Raw genomic sequence first — 24,211 nt, 5'->3', positions numbered from 1 at the left:
TCAGTGCTTGGGCCTTGCCTCTTTCTCGCTTACATAAACGACCTGCCAGAGAAAGTAAATTCACCAACGCGACTGTTTGCTGATGACACAACACTCTACAGAAAGATCATTTCCCAACAAGACCAACACCAACTGCAACAGGATCTCCATCACCTGGCACTGCAACTAGGAAAGAAGTTAGGGCATTGGAGTTCCACCCAGAGAAGTGCACAGTCCTCCCTGTGACCAGGAAAAGAACTTGACACCACTGGTCCATATAGTTACTACCTGCATGGCCACACCTTGGACACAGTACCATCCGTCAAGTACCTTGGAATTCAGTACCATTCAGGACATCAACTGGGATGGTCATATATAGAGAACATCACATCCAAGGCAAACAAGATGCGGCTGGGTTTTTTGCCGCAAGGAATCTCAAGATCTGCTCAACAGAATTGAGGCCACAGGGAGAGAGCATATCTGACCCTTGTCAGACCCTTCCGTCAGTGCTGGAGTATGCCAGTTCTGTTTGGGACCCCTACACACAGAGGAACGTGGACAAAATCGAAGCTTTCTGAGAAGGGCGGATCGCTTCATGCTCAACCACTTCCACAACACCTCCACTGCAGTGTAACTGACATTACTATTTCACAGTTAGGGTGGCCTGGCACACCGGCCGGCTCGAGCACCCGTAGGACTGAAGTTAGCCAGGCTTACTATGTTGTACAAAATCCTGCACGGCCATTTCCGAGTCAACAACATCAGACTCATCCCAGCACCGAGGCCACACTCAGCAGTTTTTTTACTGTCCACTGCCGCACTGAATACCGGAAAATTCATTTTTCCCTCAGCCATCACTTAAGGACCGGAACACACTACCTGAGGAAGCCTCAGTCTCTGCCCCCTCCCTGGGCATGTTCCAGTCTTCCATTAGAAAATTCTTAACTTTTGTTTGTTTGTTTTTGTTAATTATTAAGGCTTAGCGGTTCCTGCTGACTCAGCATCATGTTGGCCCCGCTGAACGGGTATCAGTTGACTAGCTAGGTCAAGTGTAGTTTTGAAAAACTTGTTCTTTCTTTTTTTTCAGTTTTTTTTTTAACTATCGGACAATCGGACCTCGACCGTAACAGTACAGCGAAATCAAACTGATGATTGTGGATACTCAAATTGAAGAAGAAGGCACCCTTCCCCTCAATCCGGTCTCCATTGTGCTGAAAGCGAGTGCATCTGTCAACTCACTTATCAGTCAACGTCGAAGTCGGAGATCTAATCAGTCCACGAGAGCGGCAGCTCGAAGTCAGTGCTCATTTATGATTTTCAAGAAATTTTGTAGGCCCCATAGATCGTCTGTATCATTCAAATTCTCTTACTTGACTGACCCGCTTGCAAAAAAGGTCGGCCAGTGAAAATGGTCACTGATCGAATATGATTAACTATGCATCAGACTTTGCAGCTTTAATTAGATATCATAAGAGTGCAAAGAGAAATATCAGAGCAGCCCTGGATTGACATTATTGAGCAAATGACTGGACATCGGCAAACTGCTCGTACATGAAAGAGAAAATTATGAAAAAAACTAAATTTCTTGAACACCAAAAGCAGTCGAGAACATTGACCCGACGAGACAACAATTTCAACCAATCGCAAGCGTATCAAACTAGTAACTGCGGTTTGGCGGAAATCGGTTGAACAAAAGCAGAAAATGATGAATGACAGTGTGTCAGTGGAATCAAAATAATCACCTTCCAAGAACTATGTAGACCACCAAGTATCTTCGTTGAAACTTAGTGAACATTGTGTGAAGCTTTGCTCGAAGTTGGAGACAGAAATGAAGCATCAGGATCGACTGAAATGGTTTTGGTGTACCGGAGTCTGACCCGCAGACTTGCAGGAAGGATGCCCCAAAATGGTGGCAGCAATCAGCTGTGGAGTTGGACAGTGCGAGCATCTTTTATTGCTTTGTCGGTTGCATTATGATTATGCCACCAAATATTTCCATTATTTACAGCTGTATTTCACCATTGATTCAGCAGGGAATGGGCTTAGTCTTTAACATTTCTCGGTTTTCCGAGACGGAGTGAAGATGCGAACGAATGCACTGGTGCCAGTGGTTTTGGCAGCAGCCAGTGTCTGCTTGGGAGCTGTCTGCTTCCTGTGCAGTGCCGCCACTAGTCCCACGCTCAACTGCAGTGGTCGTAAAGTGCTAAATGGAGATAAAGGTTACATATCCGATGGATTCGACCACTATCTTCCGAACTCTCACTGCGAATGGCTCATTGAAGGTAAGATTTTTTAATTTTTGGATTGAAATATTGGTTTATTTTAGAAGCTCATCTGACCCACATTCAAATATATTCTGAATCAACGTGGCAGAAATCATCTATCCCCTTCAGTGTCGCCTTTCTTCTTGTGCAAATTCAGATTCCAAATGATAAACTAAAAAGGGAATGAATGTTTCCAGTAAGGGAACCCTCCTCTTGCTGCCTGCAGATCTTTTTCTGTTGCCAAGCAGGTAGGATGCCTGCAGCTTCCACACTCCTAGCTACCCGTATCCACCTCTACTTTTGCTGAACTAGCAACATTCTTCAGTGGCAGACCTCAAACAAACAAACAAACAACCCCTCCCCCCACCCCCCCACCCCCCCAAAAAAAGGGAAATTTTCTATTGATGTCTTAGTTTCTGTGTAAGTTTGTCAAGGAGGTGTCACAGCGTTCCACACACGCTATACCACATAATGTGACATACTAGGCAGATGCCCGACAGCAGCATAACCCAATGATTATGTTTGATGTAAACACTGGTTTCCTATTTGCCTGCAGCCTTTCCATTTCTAAGCTTAGAAAAATGACTTACAAAAAATAAGCAATGTGAAGGTGACCAGATGAAAGATAAATGACTGACAACACAAAAGCAAGGTGACCAAATGAAAGATAAATGACTGACAACACATAAGCAAGGTGACCAAATGAAAGATAAATGACTGACAACACATAAGCAAGGTGACCAGATGAAAGATAAATGACTGACAACACATAAGCAAGGTGACCAAATGAAAGATAAATGACTGACAACACATAAGCAAGGTGACCAGATGAAAGATAAATGACTGACAACACATAAGCAAGGTGACCAAATGAAAGATATATGACTGACAACACATAAGCAAGGTGACCAAATGAAAGATAAATGACTGACAACATATAAGCAAGGTGACCAGATGAAAGATAAATGACTGACAACACATAAGCAAGGTGACCAAATGAAAGATAAATGACTGACAACACATAAGCAAGGTGACCAAATGAAAGATAAATGGCTGACAACATATAAGCAAAGTGACCAAATGAAAGATAAATGACTAACACATAAACAAGGTAACCAAATGAACGATAAGTGACTGACAAAACATAAGCAATGAAACCTAATGGAACATATATGGCTGAGAAAACATTAGCAAGATAGCCAATTGAAACATAATAATTATGACTGACAAAACATCAGCAAGGTAACCAAATGAAACATGAATTATAACAAACAAAACACACACCTTGATCGGATGGAGTAAAAATACAAACAAAACTGAATACAAGATAAACTTCAAGTTGACTAAAACAGCTAAACTATAATCTGTCTGTACTCAAATTCTGCCTCATGCCACAGTAATCATGATAATGGTAATAGTACAATGGTAGAAACAAGTATTTGATAGTGATGTACAGTGCAGTGCAACCCATCTTTACTAATGATCCATTTTGAAAAGTGACTGTAAACAGGATGCAAACTGCCAACAGGAGTGAATTTATTTTTTCCTGGCTTTTTTGACATTAACTCCCTGAAATGTACGACAGTATATATTACATATATGTGTGTAGTACATGTCTCATGTGTGTGTGTTTTGTGTGTGTGTGTGTGTGTGTGTGTGTGTGTGTGTGGTGTACAGTATGTGTGCAAGTATACTCGTGTCAGTGTGTCAGTATCTGCACACGTTTAAATTATGAATTAGTGTGTGACCAGCCGCTGTAGTGAAGTGGTTAGCTTCGCAGACTGATGGCTGGGAGGACAAGGGTTCGAATCCCAGCGGAGGTGGGTTTTTCGGCCTGTGGCCAGCTCCTACCCAGAGTTTAGTGTGCTGTGGGCTTAAATGAGGAGACTGGGACCACACAGTCGAGTGTCATCCACTTCAAGGATGCGTCTGTGGGTGTGTTTCTCTAATTACCTGACCAACACTGCAAGTGTCTGTATCTCCTGGGCCTGGTTAACACCGGGATATCATTATCATATGACAGGAAGTGTAGAGTACAGCCTTGTCACGCAGTCCCAAACCAAAATGGATGTCCATAACAGCATTGTCATCGTCCTCCTCCTCCATCATCACCAATATAAACATAACAGTCTCAAAGTCTGTGGCCTTTCATGCCCTGCTCTCATGGTGACATCAGTTTTGATACCCCTCCACTTCTGTGCTTGGGGTGAGTCCTGTCAATGTCTTCAGTGTCGGCAGATTCATGGGGGGCTGTTGTTTGAGGGACGTGGTGGCAGTTTCCACTCTGGGAGGGACGCTCACTCAGTCTGGTTCCGTGACTAAGCCATTATTGTCGTTAGTAGGGGGCTTAGTAGGTGGTGTCTTAAGTACGTTAAATCAGAACAGGCACCACTGAACACCATCGAAGTGACTCAGCAGCAGTGCAGGGTCTCCTCTGGTGTGTAGCCTCCTGGCGACCTAACATCGATGGTTCCCTGCGGACTGCCAATGCTGGAACTGTGACAGATGAACCCGGGTGTGGCCGTGTGTGGGGGAATCTAGGGTGAGCGGCGTGGGAGTAGGGCTACTGAAATGGTGCAGATGGTGGGGCAGCAAAAAAAAAAGAAAAGTGTGTGTGTCAGTGTGTGTGTCAGTCTGTCTGTCTGTCTGTCTGTGTGTATGTGTGTGTGCAGACTCACATTTTTGCCTGCACTGTAACTAGTGTGAGACTTGGGCACATTATGTCATTATTTTTATGCTGGGCACATGAGAGGTTAACTGACAACAGTATTGACAGTTTCCCAGTCATTTCAATGACCCAGTGTGATGACCAGGCATCTACACAGTTATCAGCAGAGTTTGAACAGTGTTCATAGTCCTGTCTGAGATCCGAACATGCTGCTTTTGACAGAATCCAGCACTTCACCAAACATCTGATCTACAACACAGTTAATCAATATAATATTTGTCATTTTGTGTGTCGAGAAGAAGTTGATGACTGAATAACATCAGCTATTTTATCCCAATACAATGTATGGCATATAATTATTCCTTTTTTATTTGGACAAGAAACACAGAATAAGTTACACAGTAAATGAAATATAGAACATTACAAGAATAGCTAATCAAAATCCATATATAATAGAATTTAACAAATATGCTCGTTGCCACTGTTCAGGGTTAGGTTTCCTGACAAAGTTTTTAAAAATCAATCAGAACTCACATCCTACACTTTAAATTTTAATTACAGTATTATTCATTGATCAAACATTTAAATTATTAAAATACATATTCGATAAGCCTTGAAGTTGAACCACTATTGTGGAGTATCCATGAGATGGTGCACCAGGTTCCAACAATCTTCCATTACTACTGGAATTTCCCTGGTTTGCTTAACCAGTTCAGTGCCAGAGAATTTTGTTAAAAAAAAAAGCTCTCCCCTTGCCAGGGAATTTTGAGGTAATAAATCACAAAATAATTCTAGCACAAATGCTGTGGGCGATACAAGAAGAAAGTAAATGTTTTTGTGAAGGAAAATGAGTGTAGATTCTGCTTCTGGGCTTTTTTTACTCCTCAATTAGGTTGATTGTAGGTAACTGTTCAGGCATGTAAAGTCAAGATAATTTTTGTGCAACAAAAAAGACGATTAGTATTTCCACCTCTACATAATGACATCCATAAAGAAAAGAAACAAAATACAGCTAGAAATAGCATGTCTATTGTCAGAGTATACCTGAAGAAGAAATTAAAACAGGCTATAAGTTTATGAAAACAAATCATGGTTCATGCAGACATGTAAGTAAATCACTGTCCCAACAATGATAAAGGTGGGTAAAGTCAACATAAAAGGTCAATCACAGTCTCAGAAACTGAGCTGGCAAGCGTTTTGAGAGCAAAGAGCGTTTCTTCAATCTTCAGTCTTCAAATTGGAAGGTCAGCCGTCATTACTGCCTATTAATGACCTGTGTGCGCAGAGGCGTAAATACCTAATCATAACCTAAGTAGACCTATCTTTCCTCCGGAGGGGTGACAATGAGAAAGAACATGTATACTCTGGCTGGCATTCGACCTATCGTCTTACATCACTCCTCTCCCTCTCCTCCTCTTCTTTCAACACTCGCTGCTTTTATTCTGTCAGTCATAGCCAGTGAAAATGCTGTCTGATTGGATGGACGGACTGCATTACCATCAAATGAACTGTCAGTTTCATCGCTGTCATTGTCAGTCACCTTCATTTTCAAACTAATCATCAGACAGAGATCCTTCTCCATTGCGAAAGCTGTCCATAATCACAAGCAGAGCTTTCAGAATTGTGTAAATCTGATGACTGTGACTATTTACTTTACTGGACACAGTTTTCAGTGCATTTTTTTGCACATGATGCAGCCCCCTTTTCCACACACGTATCATGTGGTCAGTTAGCAAATTATTATCGAGTAGAAAGGGGCCTTCTACCTGATGTATGTTCATTTAATTAGTATTTTTATAATCCAGACACGTCAAACTAACTGTTCAGAGTGTGTTATGTGAATTGAACCAAACTCCAATAAAGGAAAAATCGGAACATATGCAGGACGTCAGTGGAGGTCTTATACTTATAGGCTCTATGGCAACACTTTTTGTAGGATGACAGCTGACGTCTTATAGGCACTGTAGTGGTTAAAATGAAATAGGGGCAGGTGGAGAGGGTTGGACAAGGAACGGGCAGGTTCAGATAAAGAGGGACAGGGTGGAGGGGGTAGGGCTGGACAGAGTGTGACGTGACTTATAAATAAACACATAATGTATAGGAACGGGCAGGTTCAGATGAAGAGGGACAGGGTGAAGGGGTTAGGCTGGACAGAGTGTGACATGACTTATAAATAAACACATAATGTATAGGAACGGGCAGGTGCAGATAAAGAGGGACAGGGTGGAGGGGGTAGGGCTGGACAGAGTGTGACATGACTTATAAATTAACACATAATGTATAGGAACGGGCAGGTGCAGATAAAGAGGGACAGGGTGAAGGGGTTAGGCTGGACAGAGTGTGACATGACTTATAAATAAACACAATGTATAGGAACGGGCAGGTGCAGATAGAGGGACAGGGTGGAGGGGGTAGGGCTGGACAGAGTGTGACATGACTTATAAATAAACACAATGTATAGGAACGGGCAGGTGCAGATAGAGGGACAGGGTGGAGGGGGTAGGGCTGGACAGAGTGTGACATGACTTATAAATAAACACAATGTATAGGAACGGGCAGGTGCAGATAAAGAGGGACAGGGTGGAGGGGGTAGGGCTGGACAGAGTGTGACATGACTTATAAATAAACACAATGTATAGAAACGGGCAGGTGCAGATAAAGAGGGACAGGGTGGAGGGGGTAGGGCTGGACAGAGTGTGACATGACTTATAAATAAACACAATGTATAGGAACGGGCAGGTGCAGATAAAGAGGGACAGGATGGAGGGGGTAGGGCTGGACAGAGTGTGACATGACTTATAAATAAACACAATGTATAGGAACGGGCAGGTGCAGATAAAGAGGGACAGGGTGGAGGGGGTAGGGCTGGACAGAGTGTGACATGACTTATAAATAAACACATAATGTATAGGAAAGGGCAGATGCAGATAAAGAGGGACAGGGTGAAGGGGTTAGGCTGGACAGAGTGTGACATGACTTATAAATAAACACATAATGTATAGGAACGGGCAGATGCAGATAAAGAGGGACAGGGTGAAGGGGTTAGGCTGGACAGAGTGTGACATGACTTATAAATAAACACATAATGTATAGGAACGGGCAGATGCAGATAAAGAGGGACAGGGTGGAGGGGTTAGGCTGGACAGAGTGTGACATGACTTATAAATAAACACAATGTATAGGAACGGGCAGGTGCAGATAAAGAGGGACAGGGTGGAGGGGGTAGGGCTGGACAGAGTGTGACATGACTTATAAATAAACACATAATGTATAGGAACGGGCAGATGCAGATAAAGAGGGACAGGGTGAAGGGGTTAGGCTGGACAGAGTGTGACATGACTTATAAATAAACACATAATGTATAGGAACGGGCAGGTGCAGATAAAGAGGGACAGGGTGGAGGGGGTAGGGCTGGACAGAGTGTGACATGACTTATAAATAAACACAATGTATAGGAACGGGCAGATGCAGATAAAGAGGGACAGGGTGGAGGGGTTAGGCTGGACAGAGTGTGACATGACTTATAAATAAACACATAATGTATATAAATACTTTTCATTTGCCAACAATGTGCAAGCACCTAACAAAGGGTACATGTGGTGACCTGTAATGGCTGTATGCACAGAGAAAACCATTTTACAGTGCTGCACAAGCTTTCTGTCTTTTGAGAATCAGGAAAGATAATCATATTGAAAATCTGTTTTTCAGAAGACTTGTTTACAGGTCTGCATTTATTTTCTCCACTACCCCCAAAAAAGTGAAGTCAGTAGCAAATCAGTGCTGTTCGCAAAATTCAAGATGGAAGGGTCTTCCTTTTAAAAACAGTAATATCTACATCATAACCTAGTTACTGAAGCCAGTCAACAATGGATATATTTTCAGACAGTACCTCCGATATAGGGACCTCAATAACCTATTTACTTAAACTGGTTCATCAGTTCACTATTGCTAGTATTATTTAGTATTAAAAAATGATTATAATGCATTAAACTGCAAGTTAATAGAAGTCAATTCGCAGTTAACTTCCTCACTGGCACGTGAAGTTTTGCTCCAAAAATGATTAGTGTGCTTTTTATCCAGTTTTCTGCATCGATATGGTTAAATGTCAAAGGTTTTCTGCACAGTAAGTGCTGGATGAAATTATGATGGACTCTTGCTGCGAATTCTACGTAGATAGTGACAAAAATTTTACTTATAATTTATCCAATAATACTTGGGAAAGTGAAGGAGATGAAATTCGCGGCTGGTCTGGACAAAGTGGCAGACATTTTATTCAAGAAGATAGCCCACAACCCTCAACATCGACAGAATCTGAATTTTACTGTTTCTGTTTTTAATCTAAAGTTACAAGTATAATATTCCATCCGTTGTCTTGAAATTTCAGCAACATGTGTCAAAATTACATTTCAGTCATCATGTGAAGTTATGGTAGTTACTGGTTGAGCGGTTGCAATAAATTTGTGCCTGAAATGAAGCTCCCCTCCCCAGTGATGCAGCCAGGCCAAAACATGCCAGGCTGGGAGGGTTGCACAGCCAGAAGACCTTCAATGGTGGAAAGGGTTAATCTGATGGTGTCTGATTCACACTCACAGAACTCTACATTGTCACAAGCCCTGTATGCACATGCACCAGTTCAGTTCACTCTTTCATGTGTCTGCTTCACACCCATAGTTACATTGTTGCAAGCTCTGTATACATGGTTCCTTTACTCTTTCATGTGATGGTGTCTGTTTCAAACTGACATGATACATTGTCACAAGCCTTGTGTACAAGTTCAGTTTACCCTTAAATGTGATTGTGTCTGCATCACAATAGTTCAAGTGGGGGACCACTCCACCCTCCCTTACTACAAAAGAGGGTCATTTGCTAAGTAATTACCTGACTGAGACACAACACAACACACTATTATTGACAACAGATGATTGATAGATCTCTACAGATTTCTAAATTTCCACAGTGGTTAAAACACAATATGACAATGCAGTTACCTCCAAGTGTGAAGGCCAAGTGTACACAAATAGTGATGTAATATAAAGTTCTGTAATATGAATATTATGGCAAAAATACTATTTCTTACTGCTAGTATTTCTGATTTTAAAAATTAGTGTATAACACGATGCAAGAAATTGTTTGACTTAACGTCGTAAGTATTAGACTTGTGTGGAATAGGGAAATGGGGTCCTCTTTTCTCACAGCAAAACACTTATCATGACATCTTGCGAATATTAGACACAATGCTTGGATAAATATATGAATTGTGAAACAAGGAATTGAGAGAAACTTGTTAGATTGATGCCTCATAAATCAAGAGCAGTTATCTCTGTCCCAAAGGCTGTGAAACTTGCCATCTATGTTCCATTTAGTCACCTTGTTTATATTTTGTCAGACATAAATTTGTTTCATGAGGTCACATTGTATGTGTTGTATATTTTACATCGTTTCTTATTTTGATGTGCTGAAAAGTTGTTTGGTATGAGATGCAGACACTGATCAGGAAAATTGATCAATGATTTGAATTACGCTGGAAAACAACAACAGTAACATAAACACCCAAAAAACACCCAACAAGAAAAATCAGGAAGGTGGAAGTAATATTCTAGCAGCAATATAGTAGTATCTCTGTGTCATTCGTTCTTTAGTTTAGCGTCTTTTCACTATCAGTGATATCAGATGATTCTCTGTGTCAAGTTTGTGTGTGTGTGTGTGTGTGTGTGTGTGTGTGTGTCCATCATTGATGATAGCCAAAGATGATCTTAGTGCCATCAGAGATCTACACATGTATACTGTATGCATGTTTGTTGTGTCCTGGACTGAAAAACTAGATAGTACTGCGTTGCCAAGCTGGCTGACTTGAACTGGTCACAGATTGTCCAGGGGTGGCCTTGAATGAAGAGGCTGTTGAGTAGCTATCAACAGACTGGTTTTCACTCACTGTTATCATGAGTACAGCATTTGGCTTTGGTTTGTATTGAGTACCAGTCAGCAGACAGGTTTTAACTCACTCCTGTTATAAAGTTCTACAGCTTTTGCTTTGTACAGAGTACCAATTAGCAGACTTGTTTTCACTCACTATTATCATAAGTATGGCTTTTGGCTTTGGTTTGTACCGAGTAGCAATCAGCAGACAAGTTATATTGCTTTTACTGTTTTAGGACCAATGAGCAGACAGGTTTTCACTCACTTCATGTTTTCACTCACTACTACCATAACTATGGCTGGTTTCACTCACCACTGAACTATCATTCTTTTCCTTTGTACAGAATACCAATCAGGAGACAGTTTTTCACTTTCTGATATCATAACTTCAGCTTTTGCTTTGTATGCATGTATAGTATAGTACCAGTCATTATCATGAGACAGGTTTTCACTCACTACTATAATAAGTATGGTGCACTCACTACTATCATAACAACAGCTTTTTCTTTGCACATGTACCAATCAGCAGACCCGTTTTCACTCACAACTATTATAACTACGGCTTTTGCTTTGTACAGAGTACCAATCAGCAGATTGTTTTTCACTCACTACTGTCATAATTACAGCTTTTGTTTTGTACGGTCTGTAGAGTACCAATCAGCAGATTGTTTTTCACTCACTACTGTCATAACTACAGCTTTTGTTTTGTACAGTCTGTAGAGTACCAATCAGCAGATTGTTTTTCACTCACTACTATCATAATTAAAGCTTTTCTTTTGTATGGTCTGTAGAGTACCAATCAGGAGACTGGTTTTCACTCGCTACTATCATAATTACAGCTTTTGTTTAGTACAGTCTGTAGAGTACCAATCGGCAGACTGGTTTTCACTCGCTACTAGCATAATTACAGTTTTTGTTTTGTACAGTCTGTAGAGTACCAATCAGCAGACTGGTGTTCACTCGCTACTATCATAATTACAGCTTTTGTTTTGTACAGTCTGTAGAGTACCAATCAGCATACTGGTGTTCACTCGCTACTATCATAATTACAGCTTTTGTTTTGTACAGTCTGTAGAGTACCAATCAGCAGACTGGTGTTCACTCGCTACTATCATAATTACAGCTTTTGTTTAGTACAGTCTGTAGAGTACCAATCAGCAGACTGGTGTTCACTCGCTACTATCATAATTACAGCTTTTGTTTTGTACAGTCTGTAGAGTACCAATCAGCAGACCGTTTTTTACTCACTAAGTCCATAACTACGGCTTACCAATCCGCAGACAGGTTTACACTCACAACTATCATAACTATGGCTTTTGTTTTGTACAGAGTACCAATTAGTTAAGTACTCTGGTTTTTACTTACTAATGACATAACTAAGGCTTACCAATCAGCAGACATGTTTTCACTCACAAGTCACTACGATAATAACTATGGCTTACCAGTCAGCAGACATGTTTTCACTCACTATACCATAGCTATGGCTTACCAGTTTGCAGGCACTCAATACTATTACTAATTACTATAGTATAAAAACTAGTGCTTTTCACTTTCCTTTGTACAAAGTGCCAATCAGCAGACAAGTTTTCACTCACTACTATCATAACTACAGCTCACCAATCAGCAGAAAAGTTTTCACTCACTACTGTCATAACTACAGCCCATCAATCAGCAGACAAGTTTTGAACTCACTCATGTTATAATATAACTATGGCTTACCAATCAGCGGGCAGATTTTTACTTACTACTATCATAACTATGGCTCACCAATCAGCAGAAACGTTTTCACTCACTACTGTCATAACTACAGCTCACCAATCAGCAGACAGGTTTTTTACTCACTCGTGTTATAATATAATTACGGCTTACCAGTCAGCAGGCAGATTTTCACTTACTACTATCATAACTACGGTTCACCAATCAGAAAGGTTTTCACTTACTATCATAACTATGGCTTACCAATCAGCAAAGTTTTCACTCACTACTATCATAACTATGGTTTACCAATTAGCAGACAAGTTTTTACTCATTACTATCATGACTACTGCCTTTGCTTTGTATCTGTTGAGAGGCAGTCAGCAGAAAGGTTTTCACTCACCATTTGTGATAAAAGTTTTTTTTTATGGCTTTTGCTTTGTAATGACTCAGTGAGTCACATCATTAAGCGCTTCTCAATGTCACTTCATCCAGCAAGGAAGGAAAATCAAAGTGTTCTTTTCGAAGTGGGTCATTTTGGCTAGCTGCTGTTTTGAAAAGGTGACCATTTTTGTGAAGTCTGACAGCAGTGACACATGATGAACAGTGATTGCTGTGACACATGATGAACATTGATCGATATGACAACAGTGACACATGAACATTGATGGCTGTGACAACAGTGACACATGATGAATATTATCACTGTGACAGCAGTGACACATGATGTATGTTCTGATGTTGATAGCTGTGTCAGCAGTGACACATATGAACATTGATCGCTGTGACAGCAGTGACACATGATGAACATTGACCACTGTGACAGCAGTGACACATGGTGAACATTGATCGCTGCAACAACAGTGACACATGATGAACATTGATCACTGTGACAGCAGTGACACATGATGAACATTGATCACTGTGACAGCAGTGACACATGGTGAACATTGATCGCTGCAACAACAGTGACACATGATGAACATCAATTGATATGACAACAGTGACACATGATGAACATTGATCGCTGTGACAACAGTGACACATGATGAACATTGATTGCTGTGACAACAGTGACACATGATGAACATTGATTGCTGTGACAGCAGTGACACATGATGTATGTTGATAGCTGTGTCAGCGGTGACACACATGATGAACATTGATCACTGTGACAACAATGACACATGATGAACATTGATCACTGCAACAACAGTGACACATGATGAACATTGATCAGTATGAATACAGTGACACATGATGAACATTTATAACTCATGATGAACATTTATTACTGACAGCAGTGACACATGATCATGATGAACATTGATTGTGGTAACAACTGTGACACATGATGAAAATTCTGTGACGCTGCTGTGACAGCTGTTGGTTCTTCTGCAGCTGAACATATACGTGTTCAGCTACTGCTGCAGTGCTAGTAATTATAATGATAGTGATAAACAAGAGATGATATTTTTTTTTTCAGTAGGTAAGTAGGTTTGTTTTTGCCTTAACTTTCCCAGATTAATAACAGTTATGACTGAGAATTGTTATAATCTGTGCTTTCACAAGAACACTTTTTAAACTTAAAGTGAGTTCTTTATATTATTGTATTGTGTTTTTGTCTCAACAGATTGTGTGAAATTTGCTTTCTTCAGGAAAGTGTGTCCTCACAGTGCAGTGCCACCCTTATATTTTTTTCTTTTTTTTGTCTGTTTGCAAGTGTATTAAAAAAACAAAACAACTATCAACTTGATTTTTTCTGCAGAATTTTGGCAAGGACAAGCCCATTGTCTTGTGTTCTTTTAAGTGTGCTATGCAAATGCTGCACTTTATCTGCATGGGATGTGTATGATGACAGTATCCCGTTGCCATCAACATGTTGCCATGGTAACCAATTCCCTGTCCCATGCAAGACATGGAACCAGTGCCCCCTGAAGGGACTGGAGGCACACTGTCAGTGACAACAGACCAGATGAGGGGCACCAGACAACTATTGCAGGAGCCCAAAGGCCCTCCCCATTTCTCTTTCCCCACACTTCAAAGCTATTATTAGGCACTTGACAGAATCAATATTTGACATCAGTGCCTGAATTTAGCCTGCAGTGGATCAATAGGGATTGGGGCAGGGTGCAGCATTGAGGCTGCCTGGCTTGTTGTCTGCAGAGCACTGCTTCTGCACTCTGCTGTGTGTTCTGGTGATTGCTCATCAGTCATGCAGTGCTGTGTGTGTGTGTCCTGGTGATCGCTTATGCAGTGCTGTGTGTGTGTGTGCGCGCGCGCGCTGGTGATTGCTCATGCAGTGCTGTGTGACTGGCTTGTGATTGCTCATGCAGTGCTGTGTGTGTGTGTGTGTGTGCTGGTGATAGCTCATGGAGTGTTTGTGTGTGTGTGTGTGCTGGTGATTGCTCATGTAGCACTTGCTGTGTGGCTGGCATGTGATTGCTCATGGAGTGCTGTGTATGTGTGCTGATGAGTGCTCAAGCAGTGCTGTGTGTGTGTGCTGGTGATTGCTCATGATGTGCTCTGTGTGTGTGATGGTGATAGCTCAAGCAGTGCTGTGTATGTGTACTGGTGATTGCTCATGCAGTGGTGTGTGTGTGTGTGTGTGTGTGTTTGTGTGTGTGTGTGTGTGCTTGCTGGTGATTTCTCTTGCAGTGCTGTGTGTTTGTGTGTGTGCTGGTGATAGCTCACGCAGTGCTCTCTCTCTCTCTCTCTCTGTGTATGCTGGTGATTGCTCATGTAGCACTTGCTGTGTGACTGGCTGGTGATTGCTCATGCAGTGCTCTGTGTGTGTGTGTGTGTGTGTGTGTGTGTGTGTGTGTGTGTGTGTGTGTGGTCATGCAGTGCTCTGTGTGTGTGTGTGCTGGTGATTGAAGGAAGGATTGTGGTGTGTTGGTCTGATATCACAGTCACTGAAGGAAGGATTGTGGTGTGTTGGTCTGATATCACAATCACTGAGGAAGACTTGAAGTTAAGAAGGAAGGACTGGTGTGTTGGTCTGATATCACAGTCACTGAGGAAGACATGAAGCTAAGAAGGAAGGATTGTGGTGTGTTGGTCTGATATCACAGTCACTGAGGAAGACATGGAGCTAAGAAGGAAGGACTGGTGTGTTGGTCTGATATCACAATCACTGAGGAAGACATGGAGCTAAGAAGGAAGGATTGTGGTGTGTTGGTCTGATATCACAGTCACTGAGGAAGACATGGAGCTAAGAAGGAAGGATTGTGATGTGTTGGTCTGATATCACAATCACAGTGAAAAGACATGAAGCTAAGAAGGAAGGATTGTGGTGTGTTGGTCTGATATCGCAGTCACTGAGGAAGACATGAAGCTAAGAAGGAAGGACTGTGGTGTGTTGGTCTTCTATCACAGTCACTGAGGAAGGCATGAAGCTAAGAAGGAAGGACTGTGGTGTGTTAGTCTGATATCATAATCACAGTGAAAAGACAAGCTAAGAAGGAAGGATTGTGGTGTGTTGGTCTGATATCACAGTCACTGAGGAAGACATGGAGCTAAGAAGGAAGGATTGTGGTGTGTTGGTCTGATATCACAGTCACTGAGGAAGGCATGAAGCTAAGAAGGAAGGACTGTGGTGTGTTGGTCTGATATCACAATCACAGTGAAAAGACAAGCTAAGAAGGAAGGACTGTGGTGTGTTGGTCTGATATCACAGTCACTGAGGAAGACATGAAGCTAAGAAGGAAGGACTGTGGTGTGTTGGTCTGATATCACAGTCACTGAGGAAGACATGAAGCTAAGAAGGAAGGATTGTGGTGTGTTGGTCTGATATCACAGTCACTGAGGAAGACATGAAGCTAAGAAGGAAGGATTGTGGTGTGTTGGTCTGATATCACAGTCACTGAGGAAGACATGAAGCTAAGAAGGAAGGATTGTGGTGTGTTGGTCTGATATCACAGTCACTGAGGAAGACATGGAGCTAAGAAGGAAGGATTGTGGTGTGTTGGTCTGATATCACAGTCACTGAGGAAGACATGAAGCTAAGAAGGAAGGATTGTGGTGTGTTGGTCTGATATCACAGTCACTGAGGAAGACATGAAGCTAAGAAGGAAGGACTGTGGTGTGTTGGTCTGATATCACAGTCACTGAGGAAGACATGAAGCTAAGAAGGAAGGATTGTGGTGTGTTGGTCTGATATCACAGTCACTGAGGAAGACATGAAGCTAAGAAGGAAGGATTGTGGTGTGTTGGTCTGATATCACAATCACAGTGAAAAGACATGAAGCTAAGAAGGAAGGACTGGCGTGTTGGTCTGATATCACAGTCACAATGAAAGACAGGAAGTTAAAGCAGGAAGGACTGTAGTATGTTATTATAATTAAAAGAATGTACATATCAAAGGAAGGATCGGTGTGTGTTTTCAGCGGGCAGTCCCAACAAGAGCATCCACCTCAAATTCAAGGCCATGTCGACAGAGTGCTCCTTTGACTTCCTGTTCATCTATGACGGAGACTCCTACAGCAGCCCCCTGCTGGCCACACTCAGCGGTGACAGCTTCCCCCACCCCGTCACCGCTCGCTCCGGACATGTGAGTGACCTTTACTGACCTTCACTGACCCTCACTGACCCAATGTCACAGTGACCCATTATTATTGTGACTGATAACAGCTTCAGTTTCTCAAGGTGTCACTGCGTTTAGACAAAACCAAAGCTACGTGCAACACCAGATCCTTTTTGATTTTCCAGTCAAACTTGAGAGAAAGAGCAAGACAGGATTCAAACCCAGACTCTCACAGACACTTTATCAGCAGATTTATGCATCTGAAACATTACTTATTCATAACATTGTGAATGTTCAACATTCTCTGCTTGTACTCATGACATTGTGAACAACATCCTCAGCTTGTCCTGTCTGATAACATTGTGAACAACATCCTCAGCTTGTCCTGTCTGATAACATTGTGAACAACATCCTCAGCTTGTCCTGTCTGATAACATTGTGAACAACATCCTCAGCTTGTCCTGTCTGATAACATTGTGAACAACATCCTCTGCTTGTCCTGTCTGATAACATTGTGAACAACATCCTCTGCTTGTCCTGTCTGATAACATTGTGAACAGCATCCTCTGCTTGTCCTGTCTGATAACATTGTGAACAACATCCTCTGCTTGTCCTGTCTGATAACATTGTGAACAACATCCTCTGCTTGTCCTGTCTGATAACATTGTGAACAACATCCTCTGCTTGTCCTGTCTGATAACAATGCGAACAACATCCTCTGCTCGTGATAACATTGTGAACAACATCCTCAGCTTGTCCTGTCTGATAACATTGTGAACAACATCCTCTGCTTGTCCTGTCTGATAACATTGTGAACAACATCCTCTGCTTGTCCTGTCTGATAACATTGTGAACAACATCCTCTGCTTGTCCTGTCTGATAACAATGCGAACAACATCCTCTGCTCCTGATAACATTGTGAACAACATCCTCAGCTTGTCCTGTCTGATAACATTGTGAACAACATCCTCTTCTTGTCCTGTGTGATAACATTGTGAACAACATCCTCTGCTTGTCCTGTCTGATAACATTGTGAACAGCATCCTCTGCTTGTCCTGTCTGATAACATTGTGAATAACATCCTCTGCTTGTCCTGTCTGATAACATTGTGAACAACATCCTCTGCTTGTCCTGTCTGATAACATTGTGAACAACATCCTCTGCTTGTCCTGTCTGATAACATTGTGAATAACATCCTCTGCTTGTCCTGTCTGATAACATTGTGAACAACATCCTCTGCTTGTCCTGTCTGATAACATTGTGAACAACATCCTCTGCTCCTGATAACATTGTGAACAACATCCTCTGCTTGTCCTGTCTGATAACATTGTGAACAACATCCTCTGCTTGTCCTGTGTGATAACATTGTGAACAACATCCTCTGCTCCTGATAACATTGTGAACAACATCCTCAGCTTGTCCTGTCTGATAACATTGTGAACAACATCCTCTGCTTGTCCTGTCTGATAACATTGTGTATGCATGCCTACACTGTGGGAGCAACAGGATATTGGAACGTATATATATATATATATATATATATATATATATATATATATATATATATTTGTACATATGTGTGTGGAGATATGGGCATATGTGTGTGCGCTTGTACAAGTAAGTGTTCATCTGTGTGTGTGTGTGTGTGTGTGTGTGTGTGTGTGTGTGTGTGCCGTGGAAGCTGTGATACGTAGACTAGAAATGAGTGTGTGGAGGAGGGGGGTAGAGGAGGTGCAGGGTAATGTGTGTGGTGTGTGTGTGTGTGTTGGAGCTCATGTACGTTTATATGTATTTGACTGTGCTTTCATATCTGTGAAACTGCATGTTCGGTGCATATGTGTTATGCATGTGTGGGTGTATATGTGAATGTGTGTCTTCATGTTTTACATCTATTTGCTTTACATTATAGTTATTATTTATTATTTATTTATTTATTTGTGTAAGCTTATCTATCATTTATTCACCTTTTTTTTTTCTTTTTTTTTTTCCTCAAGGCCTGACTAAGCGCGTTGGGTTACGCTGCTGGTCAGGCATCTGCTTGGCAGATGTGGTGTAGCGTATATGGAGTTGTCCGAACGCAGTGACGCCTCCTTGAGCTACTGAAACTGAAACTGTGAACAACATCCTCTGCTTGTCCTGTCTGATAACATTGTGAATAACATCCTCTGCTTGTCCTGTCTGATAACATTGTGAACAACATCCTCTGATCCTGATAACATTGTGAACAACATCACCTACTCCTGTGCTGTGCAGAAAGGTTGAGTGTGCTGTGCATAAAGGGTCAGTGTGCTGTGCAGAAAGGTTGAGTGTGCTGTGCAGAAAGGGTCAGTGTGCTGTGTGCTGTGCAGAAAGGTTGAGTGTGCTGTGTGCTGTGCATAAAGGGTCAGTGTGCTGTGCAGAAAGGTTGAGTGTGCTGTGCAGAAAGGGTCAGTGTGCTGTGTGCTGTGCAGAAAGAGTCAGTGTGCTGTGCAGAAAGGTTGAGTGTGCTGTGTGCTGTGCAGAAAGGGTCAATGTGCTGTGCAGAAAGGTTGAGTGTGCTGTGCAGAAAGGGTCAGTGTGCTGTGTGCTGTGCAGAAAGAGTCAGTGTGCTGTGCAGAAAGGTTGAGTGTGCTGTGTGCTGTGCAGAAAGTGTCAGTGTGGCAGAAAGTGTCAGTGTGCTGTGCAGAAAGTGTCAGTGTGCTGTGCAGAAAGTGTCAGTGTGCTGTGCAGAAGGGTTGAGTGTGCTGTGCAGAAAGGTTGAGTGTGCTGTGTGCTGTGCAGAAAGTGTCAGTGTGCTGTGTAGAAAGGGCCAGTGTGCTGTGTGCTGTGCAGAAAGGGTCAGTGTGCTGTGTGCTGTGCAGAAAGGTTGAGTGTGCTGTGTGCTGTGCAGAAGGGTTGAGTGTGCTGTGTGCTGTGCAGAAAGTGTCAGTGTGCTGTGTAGTAAGTGTCAATGTGCTGTGTGCTGTGCAGAAAGGGTAAGTGTGCTGTGTGCTTTGCAGAAAGGGTCTGTGTGCTGTGTAGAAAGGGTCAGTGTGCTGTGCAGAAAGGGTCAATGTGCTGTGTGCTGTGCAGAAAGATTGAGTGTGCTGTGTGCTGTGCAGAAAGAGTCAGTGTGCTGTGCAGAAAGGGTCAGTGTGCTGTGTGCTGTGCAGAAAGATTGAGTGTGCTGTGTGCTGTGCAGAAAGGGTCAGTGTGCTGTGCAGAAAGGGTCAGTGTGCTGTGTGCTTTGCAGAAAGATTGAGTGTGTTGTGTGCTGTGCAGAAAGGGTCAGTGTACTGTGTGCTGTGTAGAAAGGGTCAGTGTGCTGTGCAGAAAGGGTCAGTGTTCTGTGCAGAAAGATTTAGTGTGATGTGTGCTTTGTAGAAAGATTGAGTGTGCTGTGTGCTGTGCAGGAAGGTTTAGAAAAATTAGTGTGCTGTGTGCTGTGCAGAAAATGCCAGTGTGCTGTGCAGAAAGTGTCAATGTGCTGTGTAGAAAGTGTCAGTGCGCTGTGTGCTGTGCAGAAAGTGTCAGTGCGCTATGTGCTGTTCAGAAAGGTTGAGTGTGCTGTGTGCTGTGCAGAAAGATTGAGTGTGCTGTGCAGTAAGTTTGAGTGTGCTGTTTGCTGTGCAGAAAGGTTCAGTGTGCTGTGCAGAAAGATTGAGTGTGCTGTGTGCTGTGCAGAAAGGTTGAGTGTACTGTACAGAAAGGTTGAGTGTGCTGTGCAGAAAGATGTATTGTGCTGTGTGCTGTGCAGAAAGGTTGAGTGTGCTGTGTGCTGTGCAGAAAGATTGAGTGTGCTGTGCAGAAAGATTGAGTGTGCTCTGTTGAGTGTGCTATGTGGTGGTGTGCACAAACGTTGAGTGTGCTGTGGTGTGTTTTAGATGCTGCTGTACCTGTACAGTGACCGGAACTACCTGAAGGAGGGCTTTGAGGCCTACTACTTCATCTACGACTGCCCCTGGAACTGCAGCAACCACGGACTGTGTGCCAACCATACCTGCCACTGCCACCCTGGTTACTATGGTGATGGCTGCCAGCACAAAGTGTGTGTGGATGACTGCAGCGGCCATGGCCGGTGTGTGCCGGTGTCCCAGACCATGAGGTGGTGCCAGTGTGATGAGGGCTATGTGGGTCACTCCTGCAACCTGTCCCTTAACGATGCAGAGGGACAGGGGGTGTGGTACTCTCTGCAGCCCTCCGGCACCAGCTTCAGGAGCCGGACATCCCACACGGCTGTGTTTCTGGAAGACAAGGACTGCCTGTGGGTGTTTGGGGGCTTTGATCTCAATTCAGTGTTAAACGACCTCTCCTGCTTCTGCTTCCACACCAACCTGTGGGAGAGCATGACTATGTTGGAGCCATGGCCGGCACCACGAAGTGATCATGCTATGGCAGCCTATGCTGATGGTTTTTTCATCTTTGGAGGGTTACTCACTGATGGGTCTCACAGCAATGAGCTGTGGTTTTTTAACGTGACCAGTGAGCAGTGGACAGTGAGAGCGGTCAACAGCAGTGTGACGCCCCATGCAGTGACGGGCCACACGCTGACCACCGTGGGTCAGTGGCTGTACCTCATAGGAGGCAAGACTGAAGACCGCGTGTCTCGTGATGACGTCTTTCGCATTGACGCGTCCACAGCAGACACGTGGGAAGTGGTGGTGATCAAAGGCAGCCGCTACCCCCGCAAACGTCTGGTGGGTCACTCCACCATCTACCACCAGGAGGCCCACTCCCTCATTGTCTTTGGAGGTTACCTGCAGAGCAGCGCTTTGTTCAGCGACAGAACCCGTCAGATCCACTCCCTCAGTCTCCATGACAACTACTGGTCGGAGCTGAGCATTGACACATGGCGGGACGCGACAGTGCCCAAAGAGCGGGCCTTTCACTCGGCGGTCAGGATGGGTGGCTACATGGTGGTGTTTGGCGGCAACACGCATGACCACTCCAGTCTGGAGATCTGCTACAACTCCAGGCTCTACTTCTACCATCTGGGCTGTCACGTCTGGCTCAACCATACCTACTTCTCTGGTACACTGGGGAGGGTTTGTAGGGGTGTGTGTGTGGATGTGTGTGCTTGTGTGCGTGTGCACACGTGTGAGTGTGTGTGTGAAAAACAATAATTCTCTTTTTTGATTCTTGTGAAGATAAAAAAAAAGATTTTTTCATTTATAGTTCAGTTCTACAATATCCAGTTTTCTTTTCATTATATTGTACACATGGGTTTAAAAAATTAAAGAGTTCCATTCTTCACTCACGCTGATTTCATATTACTATTTTATTGTAGTAAAAAAGAAAAAAGATAAAGAAAACTATAAAAAAAATGGAAAAAAACCATTAATTGAATCAACTGTTCTGTTGTCCATTGTTTACTGTGGTAGGTTACTCCACTGTGAAGATGTGTGATAAAGACCACTGATCTGAAATTCAGTGGATAGCAAATGCCTTCTCTGAGCCCCTTTGCTAAATGAAGCCAGCGGAAGTGTTCAATCAGCCATTTTGCTGCTTGTGTCAGTATAGCAAGGAGTGGTAAATTCATATGTATATATATGAGCGTTCAGCTAGCTGGCTACGATGACTGCTTCACAGCAAGCTTTCACCTGCTCGTGGAGATTGTTAAGCTGATATTCCTGTGTGTGCCTCCACAGCAAGTTTGTGCTTCGTGTCACTGCATTGTTTTCTTGTAATAACTTTGGTACATAAACCTTTGGCAGATATCAATCAAGACACAACATTTGGTATGTCGTGGGGGCAAGCATAACATGATTTCATTGAAGATAAACAATTACAGTTCAGAAACTACCACCAGTTAGCAGACGACTTCTCACCTGACTGACAGCTGGATACAAGTGTCAGGATGGTGTCCAGTTAGCTTTAGCTTTCCTGGCCGATGAACTATCCATCTATTTTTAGACAATGGATAAAGACACTGTGTGTTTCCCTGTCACCAGTAGTCCTACATGTAGTTATTTTATTGTAGACAGTGTGTGTTTCCTGTCACCACCAGTAGTCTTGCATGTTGACACTATGTGTTTCCCTGTCACCAGTAGTCATACAGGAAGACACTGTTTGTGTGTTTCCCTGTCACCAGTAGTCCTACATGTAGTTATTTTATTGTAGACAGTGTGTGTTTCCTGTCACCACCAGTAGTCCTGCATGTTGACACTATGTGTTTCCCTGTCACCAGTAGTCATACAGGAAGACACTGTGTGTGTTTCCCTGTCACCAGTAGTCATACAGGAAGACACTGTGTGTGTGTTTCCCTGTCACCAGTAGTCATACAGGAAGACACTGTGTGTGTGTTTCCCTGTCACCAGTAGTCATACAGGAAGACACTGTGTGTGTGTTTCCCTGTCACCAGTAGTCATACAGGAAGACACTGTGTGTGTGTTTCCCTGTCACCAGTAGTCCTACACGTAGACAGTATGTGTTTCCTGTCGCCACCATTAGTCCTACATGTAGACACTGTGTATGTGTTTCCCTGTCACCAGTCGTCTAACATGAAGACACTGTGTGTGTTTCCCTCTCATCAGTAGTCCTACATGTAGACACTGTGTGTGTTTCCCCGTCACCAGTAATCCTACATGTAGACACTGTGTGTGTCTCCCTGTCACCAGCAGTTCTACATGTAGACACCCTGTGTTTTCCTGTCACCAGCAGTCCTACATGTAGACACCCTGTGTTTCCCTGTCACCAGCAGTCCTACATGTAGACACCATGTGTTTCCCTGTCACCAGCAGTCCTACATGTAGACACCGTGTGTTTCCCTGTCACCAGCAGTCCTACATGTAGACACCATGTGTTTCCCTGTCACCAGCAGTCCTATGTAGACACCGTGTGTTACCCTGTCACCAGCAGTCCTGCATGTAGACACTGTGTGTGTTTCCCTGTCACCAGCAGTCCTACATGTAGACACTGTGTGTTTCCCTGTCACCAGCAGTCCTACATGTGGACACTGTGTGTGTGTTTTCCCTGTCACCAGTAGTCCTACATGTAGACACTGTGTGTTTCCCTGTCACCAGTAGTCCTACATGTGGACACTGTGTGTTTCCTGTCACCAGTAGTCCTACATGTGGACACTGTGTGTGTGTTTTCCCTGTCACCAGTAGTCCTACATGTGGACACTGTGTGTGTGTTTCCTGTCACCAGTAGTCCTACATGTAGACACTGTGTGTTTCCTGTCACCAGTAGTCCTACATGTGGACA

General features: G+C 43.1%; 1 protein-coding gene across 1 annotated transcript in view; it reads left to right on the top strand.

The window, feature by feature from the left end:
- The first annotated feature begins 1,660 nt into the window (after positions 1-1,660).
- Positions 1,661-24,211, top strand: part of LOC143289705 (multiple epidermal growth factor-like domains protein 8) — a 150,079-nt gene continuing 127,528 nt past the window's right edge. Inside the window, exons 1-3 of the mRNA XM_076598755.1 lie at positions 1,661-2,261; positions 16,911-17,074; positions 20,890-22,036. Coding sequence (XP_076454870.1) covers positions 2,063-2,261; positions 16,911-17,074; positions 20,890-22,036 — 1,510 coding nt within the window. The 5' untranslated portion in view covers positions 1,661-2,062. The remainder of the gene's footprint in view (positions 2,262-16,910; positions 17,075-20,889; positions 22,037-24,211) is intronic.

Source organism: Babylonia areolata, chromosome 14 (assembly GCF_041734735.1).
Source record: "Babylonia areolata isolate BAREFJ2019XMU chromosome 14, ASM4173473v1, whole genome shotgun sequence".
NCBI lineage: Eukaryota > Metazoa > Mollusca > Gastropoda > Neogastropoda > Buccinidae > Babylonia > Babylonia areolata.
This window is presented reverse-complemented; position numbering and strand designations above follow the sequence as displayed.